The sequence below is a fragment of the Thunnus albacares genome, chromosome 20 (assembly GCF_914725855.1).
Source record: "Thunnus albacares chromosome 20, fThuAlb1.1, whole genome shotgun sequence".
Classification (NCBI taxonomy): Eukaryota; Metazoa; Chordata; class Actinopteri; order Scombriformes; family Scombridae; genus Thunnus; species Thunnus albacares.
This window is the reverse complement of record NC_058125.1, coordinates 27,068,311-27,086,394: the sequence shown is the minus strand read 5'-3', so window position 1 is coordinate 27,086,394 and position 18,084 is coordinate 27,068,311. Positions and strand designations below refer to the sequence as shown.

General features: G+C 39.7%; 2 protein-coding genes across 2 annotated transcripts in view; both read right to left on the bottom strand.

Annotated features, from left to right (window-relative positions):
- The window catches only part of LOC122971137 (microfibril-associated glycoprotein 4-like), a 750,976-nt gene that overhangs the window by 140,765 nt on the left and 592,127 nt on the right, over positions 1 to 18,084 (bottom strand). The window lies entirely within an intron of this gene.
- LOC122971150 (collagen alpha-1(XII) chain-like) lies at positions 751 to 14,483 on the bottom strand (the record flags this gene model as incomplete). The annotated part of the gene is made up of 4 exons (XM_044337682.1): positions 751 to 1,037; positions 13,177 to 13,302; positions 13,795 to 13,944; positions 14,465 to 14,483. Coding segments are annotated over 4 exons (468 nt in total), but the record flags the coding sequence as incomplete, so codon positions are not given.

Here is an 18,084-nt window from a genome sequence, read left to right as displayed (position 1 = left end):
AAATAAAGCTTCATAATAAATATACATTGTTGGTTTTATAGATGAATTTTCTGATCTTTTCTCTGTTATCATACCTGAGTCTGACAATATTCTGATAGATTAAAATAAAGAACTAACCAGCAGTAAGATAACTTTATATCTAACTGTAAGAATCCAAAACAGCTTTTAAAACTTGATATCTAAAGATTAATTCTGACACCAGCAGATCAGTGTGGTGTTAACATGTATCACTGTTTGATGATAACAGACTCTTTGCCTACCTAAGCTGTTGGCACTGTTACAGAGGTTGATGTTGAGGTTGGCAACGATGTCCAGGAGGAACGAGGAGTCGATGACACTGAACATGTGAATTTCATCAGGATCTGAGGCGATGGTCCTCAGCTGAGCCTCATTTACATTCTTTACACCTGAGAGAAAAATGTTAAAACTGAACCATAAAAACTTAAAATAAGAAAAGAAAACAATTTGGTTGGAAAAGTAATAAAATTATTGTTTCCTGCTGCTTAATGCTCCTTAATTAAACCTTAATTGACAGAACATGCTGATGGTTGTGCATTTTTAATCCCATTAAACAGAAATCATATGTCCTTCATTATCACTACCAAAGCACACCACATATTTAGATTTACTTTCTTCCTTGTGAGCAGCAGATTGGTTTAATTCATTTCAGCCCACTATTAAAAGACTTGATTTAATAATGTGAGACATTAAATGATATAAACTATAAATGCAGTCATACACATCATCTTAAGAGTCTTACTAACTAACGCTTTCATTGTGGCAAAATATCATGTTTAATTCATGTTAATGTCACGTTATTCTTTCATGGTAAAATAATGTAGTTTCAGAGTTGCAGAGAGAAAGTCAATCACCAATAGTGTAGATCTCAATGTTGTCGTCTCTCAGGTGCTGTGAGTGGAGGGATACGTCGTCCTCAGACTCTCCATCAGTAATCAGGATGAGAATTTTTTGGGAGTCTGAACGCGTTCCCTCATCGGGTTGAAAGAACTCATATTGGATGTAGTTCAGAGCTCCTCCTGTATGACAGAAATAAAGAGGCTTTAAAAGATACAGAGACTCAACTTGCTTGTTCCAGACATAAAGGTCCCGTTACTTTGTTCATAGACTGTTAGGTGACTGACAGCTGCAGCACTTCAACACCTGTGTAACAAAATATCTGGTTCTTTGATAAAAAGTCAAAGCTAAAAGCCTGTAGACATAAAAACTGAAAGAGAAAAGTTAACTACGACTCCCAAGATGCATTTCAGTCAGAAACATCCAATCACAGAGCTTCAAATTCTACTTTTATTTGTATATTATAATTATTATAATCACTATCACTATAACAGCATCAGCAGTCTTTGATATATAACATTATACCATGATACTATACAATAATGTTATATCACAATATTAATAATCATAAGACTATTACAAAAACATTATTATTAAAGGAACATTCTGGTTCATTTCAACCTGATGTATTTCCCATAAATGTGGCCATTGTGTCTCTATGTGTCAGGCTAACTTTGTTCTCTCAGCTCTGTTATAGAGATTCAAGGGATTCAGTAAAAGACGTTTATTACACACAATGATGGACATCAGAGCGAGCTGCTGAGACTCCTACAGCTTTCCACATAGATATGATTTTGACAAGAATCTCTTCAAAAGTTTGTTTGTGAGTCTGAATGAAAGTAAACACAGAAACTATCAGCCTGTAGCAGCATTATGGTGAACTGCATAGAGATCTATATCCAGCTCAGCATCTGTTCCTGTAGAGAAGAAGAAACTTAGTATAAAATGGTTCATGTCTGCAAGTTTCCAAGATACACACTGAGCAGTTTAATGACTATACAGCTGGATGATAGAGACTTACACACTGTTATCACCACAGTTACGTGTTGTCATCACATTTTCTTTCCCAGAATCCTCAGTCACACTGTGTGTGTGTGTGTGTGTGTGAGAGAGAGTGTGTGTCATAATAATTGGAAATATATCAGCAACTGAAAACCACATTTTGACATTTAATCACTGCTGAATACTTGATGTTGAAATTTAAAAACCACAGAATTTATTTCACTGAAATATTTGACTTTGAAAACCATCTTTCTGAATTCTCACTTTGTGAAATTCTCAATAGTCACTTTTAAGTTGTGCTATTCCAAAACCTTTATTTCCAGTATATATTTATTTTAGCGTTCTCATATCCAGATAGAGAACTCACGTGCCACCCATCCCTCACGTTCAGATCTGAATTGTAGCATCTGAATCTCACCAGGCGTATTTGAGCAACCAGTTTTACAAGTTTTGACTTGAATTGAGTTTTTCGATGTGATTTGAGCTAATCGAGCAACTTGAATAAAGCTTTTGAATATTAGATTAAAATCAAATTGAAACTTGAAAGTGAATCCAGACCTCATATATTCAGAAAGGTGGTTTTCAAAGTCAAAGCTTTCAGTGCAATAAATTCAGTGATATTTAACAACTTTAAAGCATTCAGTAGTGATAAAATGTCAAAATGTGATATTCAGTTGCTGATATAATTCAAATTATTATTGCAATTATTGGCTTCCATAGTTGTGCATTGTTGTCCTGACAGATCCTGTGAAATGATGATGGGAATAATTTAAAAGCCTGTGGTGCATCTATGGCTGGTATATCAGCTTCTGAACATCAACAAGTTCACACACATAATTGTGTTTCCAGGTGTGTCAACTGTAAAGCAAGAAGGAAACAGCGATGAATGACAACCTCAATATTCCCAAATAAGTCCCGTTCAGATGTCTCACTTCACCATCAATGGAAATGTTCAGTTTAACGTGAATTATAACGCTAAAGAAGGCTACAGAGTTTTCATAGATATTTAAGCAATAAAATCATTTTTAAATCAATAAATCAAGTTTAAATCAATACATTGTATCAGATTATTGATCTCTTTAGGAAACAGCCGTGTAATAAGCAGGATAATGTACAGCGAGCGGGTCATTATTGTGAAATGAACCCCGACGGAGTAAAGCTGCCGTCCTCCTGATAAATCCTGACCTCCATCAGACCTGTCTAAAACATTTACTGCACAAGATAAAAGTTTAAGTTTTTAGTTTTGTATAAATGTCCCATGATATTTGCTGCAGTGACATCACTGCGTGACATGACAGGCTCTATTTTTACCGGACTGGCTCACACACAACACACACACACAACATACACAAATAAATGCAGTACGTAGACGACCTCCTGTTAGCAGCACCGACCGCCCTCTCCTGTTTGGAGGCCACGTGTGTATTGCTTCTTCATTTGGCACAGCATGGGTTCAAAGTCAGTAGAACTAAATTACAGGCGGTCAGGAAACAGGTCTCCTTCTTAGGACGAGTTATCTCACAAAAGGGTGCAGGCCTGTCACCCTTGCATCGTGCTAACATACTTCACCACCCACATACCTTGGTCTGACCGGATACAGCAGACATTACATCCCAAATTACACAGGGCTTACGCAGCCCTTGTGAAACACTATAAAAGAGGCTGGGATGCGTAATCTCTCAGCTCCCATAAATTGGACATTGGAGGCCGAAGAAGCGTTCATCAACCTCAAACAGTCTCTGGCAGCTGCAGCAGACTTGGCGACACCAGATTACACTGCACCCTTCCATTTGGATGTTTCTGGAACAGGGAAAGTAGTAAACGGCGTCCTGTTCCAGAAAAAAGGGGGAGGTAGACAGGTATTAATGTACGCCAGTGTCATGCTAGATAACATGGAACAAAGACATTCCACATGTACACAATATGCGGCCAGGTTGGCAAAACTGATTCAAAAGACAGCTCACATAGTGATGGGACACGGCTTACAAGTACTGACAACACACGACATAGTAGCCTACGTCAATTCACAAGCATTCACCCTCACATCACTGCGCCAGCAAAAATTAAGCAAAATACTCGACGCTCCAAACATTACATACACACATGAAGGCATCAATATGGCAGACAGAATAGGGACTGGAGAACCACACAGGTGTACAGAGAGGGTCTGGGTAGAACTTAAACCTAGAACAGATCTGCAGGCAGAAGCCATAGAAGGGGGAAGGAACTACTACACAGATGGGTGCTGTTACAGAGGTGAAAAAGAGGGACTCAAAGCAGCATACGCTGTAGTGGAGGAGCAGGAAGGAGTGTTTCAGGTGAGAGTAGCAGGGAGGCTACAAGGACAACAATCAGCACAAAGAGCAGGTATTAGGGCGCTAATCGAAGCTCTGAAAGCAGGAGAGGGAGAAATTGTAAATATTTATACTGATTCAGCATATGCAACAGGAGCTGTGCATGTAGAACTGGGACAGTGGCTGAGAGCAGGGTTCCTGACAGCCACCAACAAACCAATAAAGCATGAAGAGGAGATGAAAGAATTAGCGGAAGCATTAATGTTACCATCTCAGGTGGCGGTGATCAAGTGCAAAGGCCATGACACCAGTAGAAGCCAGGTAGCACGAGGAAATGCAGCAGCAGACAGGGCTGCAAAAGAGGCCGCTGGATATACTGACAGGGCAATGTTAGTAAGAACAGAAGATGAGGAAAGGTTAGACATGAGTCTAGAAAACGTCTCCAAGATGCAGAAACAAGCCTCGCCACAAGAGAAAATCATGTGGAAGGCAAGGGGGCGGTAGAGAAAGATGGGGTATGGAGAAACACTGATGGAAGGTTAATTCTGCCCCCTTGTATGAGAAGCACCGCTCTAGAGGAAGCCCATGGGGTAGGTCATGTAGGAGTAGCTCAGATAATGAGAAATCTGAAACATTGGTGGCACCCATTTATGAAAGAAATGGCAAAAGAAATGATACAGACATGCGAAGTGTGTAGCAGACACAACCCCAAAACCACCATTAAACCAGAAGCAGGAAGGTACCCTCTGATTACTCAGGCAGGTAAAGAGATCATTATCGACTATACAGATATGATTGAAACACACAAAGGCTATCGGTATGTACTCATGTGTGTGGACGCTTATACAGGTTGGCCAGAGGCAATTCCTACGAAAAGAGAGGACAGCCAATCAGTAGTGAAATTCTTGATCAATCAGTACATACCAAGACATGGGTTCCCCGAAAAGATAAGATCCGATAATGGGACCCACTTCAAAAACCAAAACCTACAAAAGGTAGAAAGACTGCTGGGTCTAAAACACGCTTTTGGTACACCCCCAGTCTCAGGGAAAGGTAGAGCGAATGAATCAGACTGTAAAAACACGGTTGGCCAAAATATATGATCAGACAAAACTCAACTGGGTTGATGCCCTGCCACTAGCCTTAATGTCCATCAGAGCATCAGTTAACCAGGGTACGGGGCACACACCATTCAAGCTACAGACCGGTAGGATGTTTCCAGGTCCTGGGGAAAGAATGATAGGAGTAGCAGAAACTGAGAACATTATACCCACCAGGACCTACTTTAATGATCTCCAAGCTTTGCTTTCAGAATACTCCACCCAGGCCCTCCAGAAGAATCAGGGCCAAGAAAGAGCAGAGGTGGTGCCCACAGCCGACTGGGTTCAGTTGAGAGTCATCAAACGGAAGAGAGGACATCCCACATGGTCCGCTTGCAGGGTAAAGGAGACACCTGGTTCCATTGGAGCCAGTGCACAGCAGCAGAGGAGCCCAGGAGGTCGCCGAGACAGGTCCAGGGGGACCTGCCGAGACAGGTCCAGGGGGACCAGGTCCAGGGGGACCGGCTGGTCCTGAGACCGAGCTTTCCAAGAAAGGAGCAGAATAATCCCCTGGGAAGCTCCGTGGAGGTGTAGGGCAGTCTACCCCTACGTCCCGAAGAGGAGAGGTCACTCACCATCCGACCAACGACAAGAAGGCGAGTAGAAGGTCTGGCCGAGCAATTGGCACCAACTTCATTAATGGCAGTGCAAAATCGTATGGCGTTGGACATGGTCCTGGCAGAAAAAGGGGTCATTTGTTCTATGTTCAGAGATATGTGCTGCACGTTCATCCCTAATAACACTGCTCCAGATGGGAAAGTAACTAAAGCGTTGGAAGGATTGCGAACCCTCTCGGATACCATGCACAAGCACTCAGGGATCGATAACCCGTTAGAAGGTTGGATGCAGTCAATTTTCAGTCAGTGGAAGGGTCTGATACTGTCGGTACTGATGTCGTTGGCTACGTTCGTGGCCATCTTGGTTACGTGTGGATGTTGTTGTATACCATGTATTCGCTCACTCTGTGTGCGTCTCATCACCTCCACCATAGAAGGCAAGGCACCCCCTCTGCCGCCATACCAAATGCCACTCCTTGAAGGGAGTCCCTTGGGGCTGAAAGATTTGGAAGGACCCTATGGGGCAGATGAGTGATCTCTTTAGTAGAGATCAAAAGGGGGAATTGTGAGAGGTAATGGGAAACACACAGTCATATTAATCCCAATGCTGAATTAAACTTATGTTAATCGAGTATGTTTTATATGCCTTATTCAATTGATAAGTGATATCGAAAGGTCATGTCCTTTGCTTGCCACTGTCGCTGTAAACAGGATGAGTTATGCAACAATAAGTAGAAGTCAGAAGTTCACTGTGTTCTGAGTATTGTGTCTGCAGATGCATAAGCAAGAAGTAGAAGTCAAAAGTTCAATGTGCGCATAAGCGTGTCTGCAGGTGCATAAGCGCGCCTACCGAAGGATGTGGTTAGAAGTGTGAATTAAGAGACGTATAGAAAACCAGGTCAGACCAGAATGCGGGAGACAAAAATAACCTTAAGCGTGGGTGGTGAATTGGGGTGAAAAGTGAAGGAAGAAAACAACTCCTTTTAGGAGAAATGATAGACAATGAGCCAATTGGGGTCCAAACAAGAGATACACCCAGAAAGGGGGTGAAGACAAGGTATAAAATGCTCTGGCACGCAGACAAAAGCTCAGAACGCAGGGCGTTTTGCCAGATGCAGGTTTTTCCTGTGAAGTGTTCTCCGAAGATCTTCAATAAATAAATTCAGCTGCTACAAAGACATTACTCGACTGTGGTCTCGTTCTTCTCGCATCAACCAACTCGGGGAGATGGCCGCTCCCAAAAAGGAGATATTTTGGTTTCACTTTTCCATAGCAGTGGAGACGCGTCGTCCATATTTATACTGTCTGTGGAAGCTACAGGCAACCAGTTCATTCACAAAGTGCCTCGTTCTCCTGACAGTAAAGTTCTCACACATTTCACTTTTATTTTGACGGTTTAATTTTACTTCCAGTTCATCCTCTCTCATTTCAATCACCTGTGTTCTTCAATTCAGAAAGGAGAAATGAAAATGAAAATGGAAATTACACCAAACAAAAAAACGAACCGTTTTTTCCACTTTGTTCACTTGATTTTCAATGTTAATGGACATGGAACTAATTATTTTGGCTTAAAACTAAATAACGACAAATGACTCTGTTTTTTTTGTTCTTCTGTTTCATATATTGTGGTCTAAACTGTGTTGACAGATGGTTGGTTTAAATATCATGATGTTAGTAGTATACAGTTAGTAGTATATACAGTACTGTGCAAAAGTTTTAGGCACCCTAGATGTTCAGACTCTTATCCATTATGCAATACCATCAGGGAGGCGTCTGATCGGCCCCAAATGTATTGATGACATGACAGTGACCCCGAGCATACAGCTAGAGACATAAAGAACCATTTTCAGCAACAGATGGTTTGGTCCCCACAGAGCCCTGATCTCAACATCATGGAGTCAGTCTGGGATTACATGAAGAAGCACCTGAGATGGCCTAAATAATAAATCCACAGAAGAACATTCTTTCTCCAGTATGGTTGCAACAACCTGCCTGCAAGTTACCATGAAAAACTGTTAAAGTGAACTGAGGAGAACTGCTGCTGTTTTAAAGGCAAAGCTGCTCACAGCAAATATTGATTTCATTTAAGTTTCTGCTGTTTACTCAACTTTGTAAGAAGCTAATTGATAAATTAAAACAATTTATAGCTGTTAGCCTTTACTTTTAGTGCCTATAACTTTTGCACAGTACTGTATATATTAGTAAACTGTACAGGTCAGAAAGTATAACAGTGCTGCTAATTCTCAGTTTCACAGGGTTTCTCAGTTCCCGGTCGCGTCTGCTTGCCATCACCAGTTTGTATCATGGATGGTTTGTATCTGTCCTACAGAGAGACACACAGTCACTGCATCTGAACTGCTCACACGTGCCACCTGGTGGTTATTGTTGCGCACTGCAGCTACTCCTGAATAAATTATTTCACCCCCTTCACTGTGGTTGTGGCACTGAAATGAGTGACATCTGTATGTGAAATGGTTCACAACAATCTGGTAACATGTGGGAACCTCTGCTTGTCACTTTAGACAACACTGTTTGGGAAGGACGACAGGCTGTTTCCACATATGTAATTAATTAGGCTATTAATTCATGCTACGAACTAAATAATACATGACACATTTTTTTGGATATGGGCCTATTTATTTATTTTATTAGATCCTGTGCTTGCATAATGTTGGGTTTTACATTTTTAATAGGATGGCCATTCTATCCTCTTGGCTTTTATTTTGATGTTTTTACACTTCACTTCCGCTTTCTGTCTGTCCACCACGTTACTGTCTGTCCCAGATGTGAAACAAAAAAAGGAATTTGCAAAAACCAAAACTGGTGAATTTGGTTTTCTGATTTTTCTTTTGGAAACAATAAAGGAATAGATCACGTGACTTCCGTTTTTGGTTTCAAACGCAAAAACGAATTGGTTGGTTAGTAAAAAGAGAGGGAAAGAGAAGGAGGGAAACCGACTCTCGGTCCCGTGACCGTGAGAGGAGAGAAGCGGTTGCTTTATCTACAGAGAGCGCGTATGGACGGTAGTCTATACGCACGCTGTCTGGTTGTGAACCGACAAAACAACTTTTCACTCGCGGTGGCACAAACACAGAAATCCTGATTGGGACGACACAAACAGTCTAGCATGGTGAACACAAACTAAACAGGAAGCAACTTCAAATACTCCTCACAGTGCAGCAGACAACGGGACTCGGCGGTCCGTTAAAACACACAACAAAATCACGAGCACTAAGCATATAAACACACATATCTAATATAATCTCTGCCCAGACAACCTCTGACTTGTGTCGCTCTCCAAAGTGAACCGGTGTGTGTGAGACAGTCAGTGAAATCCAGCAGCGGGTCCTCTGGTGCGTGGTACTGGCGGTGCCGTCCTTGTGTCCTTGAGGCTAACGGCAGCTGGTTTCTCAGTGGGGAAGAAACTCAGGATGGTCGAATCAGTCGGTAGACAGCGGGGCGTAGAAGTTATCTGTGTCTCCATGGAAGAAGAAAATCCTCTCTTCCCTCTGCAGGCTCAGTGAGAGCGCTGGGTTGCAACAGCAGTCTCTCACGGATCTGGTGGTGGTGTTCGGGTGAACACGTGTCGAAGTTTCTTCTCGTCCAGGAGAAGCTCCAGAAGAAAAGAGGCAGAAGCACATGTGCACAATTCACCTCCTGAGGCTTCCTGCTGGTTTCGCAAACTTGCAAAGCATCAGGGGAAACGGAGTCTGTGAGCAGCATTTTGGCACTGCTCCTTCGTTTCAGGGGAACAAAGGAAAGAAGCGGCCTCGTGGCCTCAGAGTTTACATGTAGGCCTTTCTTTGTCTGACCCCATGGTTGAGGCCCAACAAAAGATAACAGCTTCAATCCCTGAGGAGCTACGTTAGCATTAGTGATGGTTGCGTCCACTCATATGCAGTTACCTAACGTCACAGTTCCCTCAAACAATGTAAGGAAGCACAACACAAACTATATAAACAAATGTACTACTGATAAAATCTGAAGGTGCTTAGGTGACATTTACCCTCCTGAAAGAATAAATGAAAACGAACAGTGATTTGGCTGCTCTTCAGTGGCTTTACTGATATTCTCAGTGAGTAACTGAAGAACGCAGCGCAGCCCACACTTGCTCTCCTGCCTTTTACTCAAATCAGAAACGCATTAAATTGAATGAGAGTATCTGTAAAGATACAAGATAAAGTGCGTACTGTATATAAAATAACACATAACTATAAGCAAGTGGCCAAATACACATAAATATCCTATACACCACATATGCAAATAAAGTTTGAGCATAATATTTTATCAATTCAAAATCAATCATTAATGATGCAGAGGAGACCATTCATCATTAATTTACAACCTACAACATTAAACCCTAAATGCATCTGTCTGCACAGTTGATCCTCCCACATACTAAATCACAGTTGTGTATAAGACATGTGATAGATACGTAAGAGGACAACTGCTTGTTCTGTAATTCTGTTCACTAATCTTTGATTTATCTTAAGGAAAATAAGAGACAGACTCTCTGGATTCCTAAGTTTGTAAGAGCACACCCTCGGCCTGCAGAACTGACCTTTGTAACCTTCCAAGTGGGGGTTCGATCAGTGACGCTCAACAGACTCAGAAAGACCTCTTAGAAACCATTTTGATAAGTTGAATTACGACACGAATTAAAAGCATGAAATGACCCTAAAGGCCACTTGGACCGGAGGAAAACAACTCCCACCTTATAGATGGAAGACAGGCTCTTATCAACAAAGCCATAAACTAATCCACATTCCTGAGGACTTCGTGAAGCCCCCTTTAAAATCTGAGACAAACCTGAAATTCATGTAAATTAAGTGTCTAATCATCATGTAACTTATATCATGTTATTTGTCCTGTAAATACAAGAAGAATGGTATAACTTTCATAGGTGTATGGCTATCTACTAAAGAGATATACAACTTAGATTGTATTACCCTTTATACTAACAGGTGACAATACTGCTCCTCTATAGACAAGAGTTAAATTCCCTTATGTGAAGAGTTAATGAATGTTTAATAACTATGTATTTGTATTTTAAGTGTTTAACTTGTGATCCATGAACTTCATAAACAATCATATTTTAGTAGTTAAATTAGATAAGTAGTTTGGTCGAAAGAATGAAGTTTCTAAAATAATATTTGAGGGATTTGAGTTTAAAGTTTCTTTTATTGTTAAACAATAGTCATGTCGAATTCTTTTATATTATGAAGTAAGTTATGTCAACTTATATTTAAATATGTTTCTGACTATAGTTTAAACTATAGTTTTAAACTTTATTTCAGAAAATGGTTTAAGATGTGTAGATAGTTTGAGAAAGTTGAACTAATGAAGGTTGTATGTTTAGACAGAATGAAGTGTTAATATGAAGATTAATGTTTGTTATTAGAAGAACAAGTATGATACAAGCTGACAGGACCGTTATTAATCAGAAATATCATGAATGCTTGGACATTATGACAGGAATGTGTTTACAGCTGTAATGTGAAATAATAGGCAACAGTTGAAGCGCGAGTTTTTGCATGTAAAAACTCAACCAAACCAAATATATCCGTATTTAACCTTTTATTAATAATTTGTTTTGTTTCATTAGTAACATTAAGTCTCGTATTTCCACGTACAGTAATTTAATTTGAAGTAAACACGTACAGTATTTTATTTTGAAGTTGACGCTGCTGAAGACTTGAGCGTAGTCTTTGTTTGACACTCAACTTAAGTTACTACAAGCCAACCAAAAGCCTGAATCTGCAACTTAAACCCTTGAAGAAGAAGAAGAAGAAGAAGAAGAAGAAGAAGAAGAAGAAGAAGAAGAGGAGGAACGCTTGAAACTGGTCTCTGAGAGCAAGACTGCAACCCAGAAGTGAAGCCGGCCTGAAGACTCTTCCAGAGCAGCCTGAAGCGCCTTGATTCTTTACCGGTATTCAACGCCTCTGCATCCACTGAGATGCGCCATAGCCCACAGCTGATCCGGGCTCTTCCACTGCAACACCGCTGGTGATGCTGCGTCAAACAACGCTGGACCTGCCAAGATGATGCCTCAACCACGACGAGACACCTCAACAGTAAGGCATAACATGGCTTTGTGATCAAGGGTTGATGTCGAATAACGTTAAATTAAATAATTTACTTAGAGAAGTTGAATTAGCTTTTTCCTTAGCATTTCCTGGCATAACACGTTAAGCCTCGAGTCACGCACTTCGAGCCACTCTTGCTGAATCATTTTCTTTATTATTATTTTTTTTATCATTCTTAGGCCCTATTTATTTATTTATTTTAATTTCTTTTTATTAATTATTTTCTGTATATTATCTGTATATATTATATTATCTATGCTTTATCAAGACGTTTAGCTATTAATAAATGTCTTCATTTATCCTAAAAGTGTTTGGTTGTTTCTTTGAGCTGCAGTAAACAGAGGTCACTGTTTGGAACAAGAACTTATGATTGTGAGACTGATTCATTGATTAAACTGAACAAGGGTTAGTGCTTCCTCCTGACATTAACAAATCCTAACCAAAAAGGAGGTGGTGCCCTAATGACGAGGTAATTCATTAATAAAGTATTAACACTCCTACAGATACGTAGCCCAAACATCCACGTGACCACAGCATAGGCAAACATTCAGCCCTACGCCGTCCCTACGTCAAAAAGGAGAGGCTATGTTGATGTCCACCAATAGAACGGAAGCCTTAATGGTCAAAACAACTTAAGACGTTCAAAATGGACGTGTTAACGGGGAATTTTCTGTCATCTTGAGACATATAAAGACGTAATGCGAACATCAAATTAGACGTTTTGATCCATATGGCTTGCCATACTTAGCCTGTTCACTGATGCACGGAGCAGGTTAGGACATCTTAACAGGGAAAAACTAAAACAATCTCATGTTTGCTTGTTTGCATCCTGTCCAGTTAGGAATCATGTAACGGAGCTGAGAGAACAAAGTTAGCATCACACATAGAGCCACAATGGCCACATTTATGGGAAATATATCAGGTTCAAATAAACCAGAATTTTCCTTTAATATTTCTGGAATCACTATAAATGAAAATACTTTTTACTAATTTTATCTGAAGTCTGTTGTGAAGATGTTATTTGTTAGCAGAGACACAGTTTTCTTGATCTGTCAAGGGAGTGAATTTCATTCACAAATTGCTGGATATATTCAATATATTCTATACTATAAATACTTTAAGTTAAAATTTTGTACAAAATACAGATCACTGACAGCTTCACTTTCCACCACTGACAGACCTAAATACAGAAAGTAAATATATTTGGATCTAATCAGAGTCTCTGCCTCAGTCCCTCACAGTGTAAAGCTGGTGTGGATCAGACAGCCTGCTGTTAAATTACCTGTGTAGTAGTCATAGTCTCCTCCTCTCTGTGGCAGGTTGGCTATGGCCTCCAGCAGGGATTGTTTGGTCTGGTGGGTGTTCAGGTCCCACTGGGTTCTTGATCGTTCATTGTACTGAACCAGACCTGCGGTAAAAACAGTTTTTTTTTAATTAACTGTTTTTAATAATTAATAATTAATAATTACTATGAGTTATAAATGTGTGTTTCTGTAGATGAAGAACTGAATTTTAAGGTAGGTGTATCACCTGAACATTTCATTTTGAACATTTTGAGAATTCTGCAAGTTAATACAAAAGCTAAAATATGTCTGCATGTTTTGGGAAATAACTGGCAGTAATGGAGGCTGTATGCAGACAGCAGTTATTTAGCTTAAACATGTAAAACCACTGGTATGGTCCTTTTATCGTCACATCAGCCATAACCTTGAATACTCTGGTTATCATGTCCCATTTTACTGCTTTTTTGCTAATTTTGAATTCAGGACCTGCACCTGTATTTGAATATTTTCACAATGTGGTGTAAAGATTTTAGTATTCTTAGTACTTTATACACAAGCAGTAGTAGTAATAGTACCAGAAACAGTAGTGTGAATAGTTGTAGTAGTAAAAATATTACCGATCTGGACTTTGTCAGGGCCGATGTTGAAGTTGTTGACTATTTGAGTTAGAAAGGACTTAATGTTTTCATAGTCTTCAGGGCTGATGCTCTCGGATTCACAGACCAACAGCACGTTGTCAGCCTTGGCTGTGCTTTCACACTGAGAACCTGGAGGAAAACAGAGGATTGTGGGAATAGACAAGAGACCAGATATAGAAGCAAGACTAAGACTGTGTCTGAAATCACTCACTATTTACTACAAAGTTCACTCTATTTACCCTCCTCCATTTTGTTTCAGTGTGTGAATTCTGTCTGTAAATTTATCCAATATTTAGAGCCTCAAATGATCCACAATGGAACAAAAAAGTCGTGTTCATGTCATGTACACTACTTCCTGCAAACAATTCCGCAATGCCATGCGTTGCATTTTATAGATGTGATATATATTTTATAGAAATTAGCGGTGTGCAGCTCTACAGCGAGCAGTGATGACATCCAAAATCTAGATTTTCACTTTTCAATGCTAACATTAGCATATTTTGTTAGTTATTAGTTTTGAGGGTATTCGTTCATAAACCAAAGTGGATTCATTGTCCAGCACTGATGGAGGTGCGGGTAACATCCTCCAGCTCCTCCTGGGGGATCAGAGGCGTTCCCAGACCAGATGAGATATATTCTCTCTTTTTACCTGTTGGTTGGTGTTTATCTTCAGCCTGGAGTCCTGCAGAGAAAATCATAAAATTAATATTTATATTGTTGCAGAGCTGTGAACTGAACAAACACTATGAGGCTTTGAAGCAGCTCAGAGCTCATCTCACTGAAAACACACAGATGTTGAAGTCGATGCTACAAACAATTATAATTAATGTATGAAAATAACATGTTAAATGTTCAGTAACTAGAAAACTGAGCTACTGCAGTATGAGGTACTCTCAATTATTCTGGGGTGAAAATAATCCTCATAAAAAGACAAAAAATGAAGGAAAAACAAACGTCTCTCTTTGCCTGGTCAGTCTGAAACTTTAAAACCTTTTTTCTCGACCTCACTGCTTCTACTTTCTGCTTCTTCTCTGAAGAGCAGCAGATGAGATGAACATATAAACACAAGCTCAACAGACGCTTCATACAGAGTTAAAGGAAAACTAACATGTTGGTTTGTTTCCTGTCTGATCGTCTGACTGCTCGTGTTTCTGACCTATCAGACGTCTTTTTAATGATGTCACCATGTTCACAGATCTCTGATATTAACTTGTTGAGTACGATGTTGTTACTACTGATATAAATGATGAACATAACTATGAAAATAAGCCAGAATTATGTTTTAGTGCAACAGACTGGTTCATATAGAGTTAACCAACAGACTGGTTCATATAGAGTTAACCAACAGACTGGTTCATGTAGAGTTAACCAACAGACTGGTTCATATAGAGTTAACCAACAGACTGGTTCATGTAGAGTTAACCAACAGACTGGTTCATATAGAGTTAACCAACAGACTGGTTCATATAGAGTTAACCAACAGACTGGTTCATGTAGAGTTAACCAACAGACTGGTTCAGATAGAGTTAACCAACAGACTGGTTCATATAGAGTTAACCAACAGACTGGTTCATATAGAGTTAACCAACAGACTGAATCATGTAGAGTTAACCAACAGACTGGTTCATATAGACTTAACCAACAGACTGGTTCATATAGAGTTAACCAACAGACTGGTTCATGTAGAGTTAACCAACAGACTGGTTCATATAGAGTTAATGCAACACAGCAGCTCAGAATGACTTCAATACCCAGAAATCCTGTGTGGTGACATCATATAACCACTGTGCTATTTAAAGACTGTATGTGTGATGAGCAGCTTCTCAGAACTGAAGCCTCTAACCGCAGGTTAAAGCGTCAGTTCACTGGAATTATTTCACCAGATTTTGAGATATTGGCCTTTTCTTCATCATCGTCCTCAGTACAAGTTCATGCTGTTCAGCCAGACTTTGTTTAAACTTTATTTTAAATTCTAGATGACATCCCAAAGTTTTCAAAAATACCCAAACTGCTTTCTGAATTTTGGGGAAATGTGTCTAAAATGATGCAGCAGCAGAAATGAAGCAGAAATTTCCATCTGATGGAAGGATGCAGCAATAAAAACATGGAGCCTTTTTGAAGAATTCACTCATGAGTGAATATGAACAACATGATAGACAATATGTCCGACGCTGTCAGAGTGGAGTTTGATTATTTTAACAATCTTTAAGTGATGAAAAGAGGAAACTGGATTTTAGGGGGTTAAGTGAGAGAAACAGTTTGACAGAGTTACAGGAAGCAGCTCAAACACGTATATTCGATAAGAAGAAAAAGTTTTTCGCAACAGTCAGTCCTTTACATGACAGGAAATGCTCTGCTGTTGCCATGGTAACAGATATATACTGTGTAATGTCGCATCAGATGCTCATCAGTTAGTTTGTCCTCAAAAACTTTCCTGTCACAGAAAAACCTCTCAACTTAATTTTGATGACCCCTCCCCAGGAAAATATAAAAAGAAGACAGACGTCCGTCATCAGACTGTTTTCTTAGTCTGACATGTAGACATATACTGTAGCCTGTTTATTTTTATGATAACAGCATGTTGTGCTGTTGCATGATGGGATTATTTTCTATTCAGTATTGAAGTTTGCTGCACATAGAGCTGAATTAAACAGTGACTTGCAAGAATGACATTAAGAGTATTGACACATCTGGCTGAGTATCCACAGTACTGAAAGGAGCGTCGGGGGATTTAATTCTGACTGAAATTAACATTAAACCTTTAGTTTTGTTGTATATGATCACATCTCCTATGTGTCCAGATGAGGAAAGACATGAACATGACATCACATCACTGAGAGTGAAAATATCACACTAATTGATGAATTACTTTTTAAAAAATGGATTAAAATTTTCCTGCAAATGCAGTGGTCAAGTTCAAGTTTCATAATTATTTTATAAATGTTGCTGTAACAGCTGAGAGAAATAACCTCATATGTTTCATAATCTATATAGAATCACTGTGGTTCTGATTCATTTTCCTGAATAAAAATGTTTCAAAAACACAAATGGCACCCTGTGTATAAGTACACATATAACTCTCCTGTAGCTCCTGATGCTTTCATGTAAATGTTTCCTGGGCTACACTGTTATATGGAAGCTCTTATATGTCACATTACAGCAACAAAATAACACATCAAATGATTAAAACACATCAAATAAATGTAAAATCCAAACATCCTAAATAAACAGATCCAACAATGCATCCATCTAATAATGAACACAGAGGTAGAATAATAAAAAGTCACTTATTAGATGAGAAAAGTCCAAAAAGAACCTCCTCACAAATGAAGTTAAGCTGCATCTTTTTTATTTTCAGGTCTATGTTCAGCTTTCGCCACCAGATGTCACGATTTCATTATTTAACGAGGGTCTTCCTCATGTGTTGCTCATGTCCTGCACTGGCCTGTCAATCAAACCTGCCTTCAAAGTCCCTCCCTGTTCTTCTAAATATACCCACAGTCCCTGCAAGGTGACGGTCACGTGACCCACGAACAGCCTGAAGACGTCAGCAGGATTTTACATTTATATGCTTTGAATTTTCATTATTAGATGATGAACACATGAATTATTGGTTTGTTATTAGAAGTTAAAGTGATAAAACTCATTACAGCAAGTATCAGAACTTTTACTGAACACACTTCACTACATTTTACTGACCATGTTGACTTTTACTGCAGTTTTCAAAGCTGCTGTTTGACTTGAACTCAGTATTTTTACATTACAGCAGAGTCTTACCTGAACTCCACAGCAGCAGCAACAGCATCAGCAAGTGATCCATGTCCAGGTAGACGTCCGTCTCCGTCTCTGTGTCGTCTCTCTCTGCTCGTCTGTTGGACTCATCGTGTCTTTTTATGTTAATCAGATGTGGTGTTTCCTCTGAATCCTTTATCTCCTCATCAGCTTCATGTGCTTTCTGACAGGAAGCTGCTGGCAGAAACTACTCTGAGCGGCTTCATCATGTGACTGACAGCTAAAGTAAATGAAGGGCGTTTATCCAACGCACCTCTCATTCATACACACTCCAGCCTGTTATTTGCACTGGGGATGGGGGGGCTTCCATTTAGAAAGGTTGGACCAACCAACTTAAATCTTATGCTCACATGTGGTTTGGATCGCCATGACAACACACAACCAATCGTGACAGCTCATTTGGCTTGAAGGAACAGAGCTATTGATATATTGATTGACAGTGAGATGGACCAATCGGTGGGTGTAGCAGCCTCACGT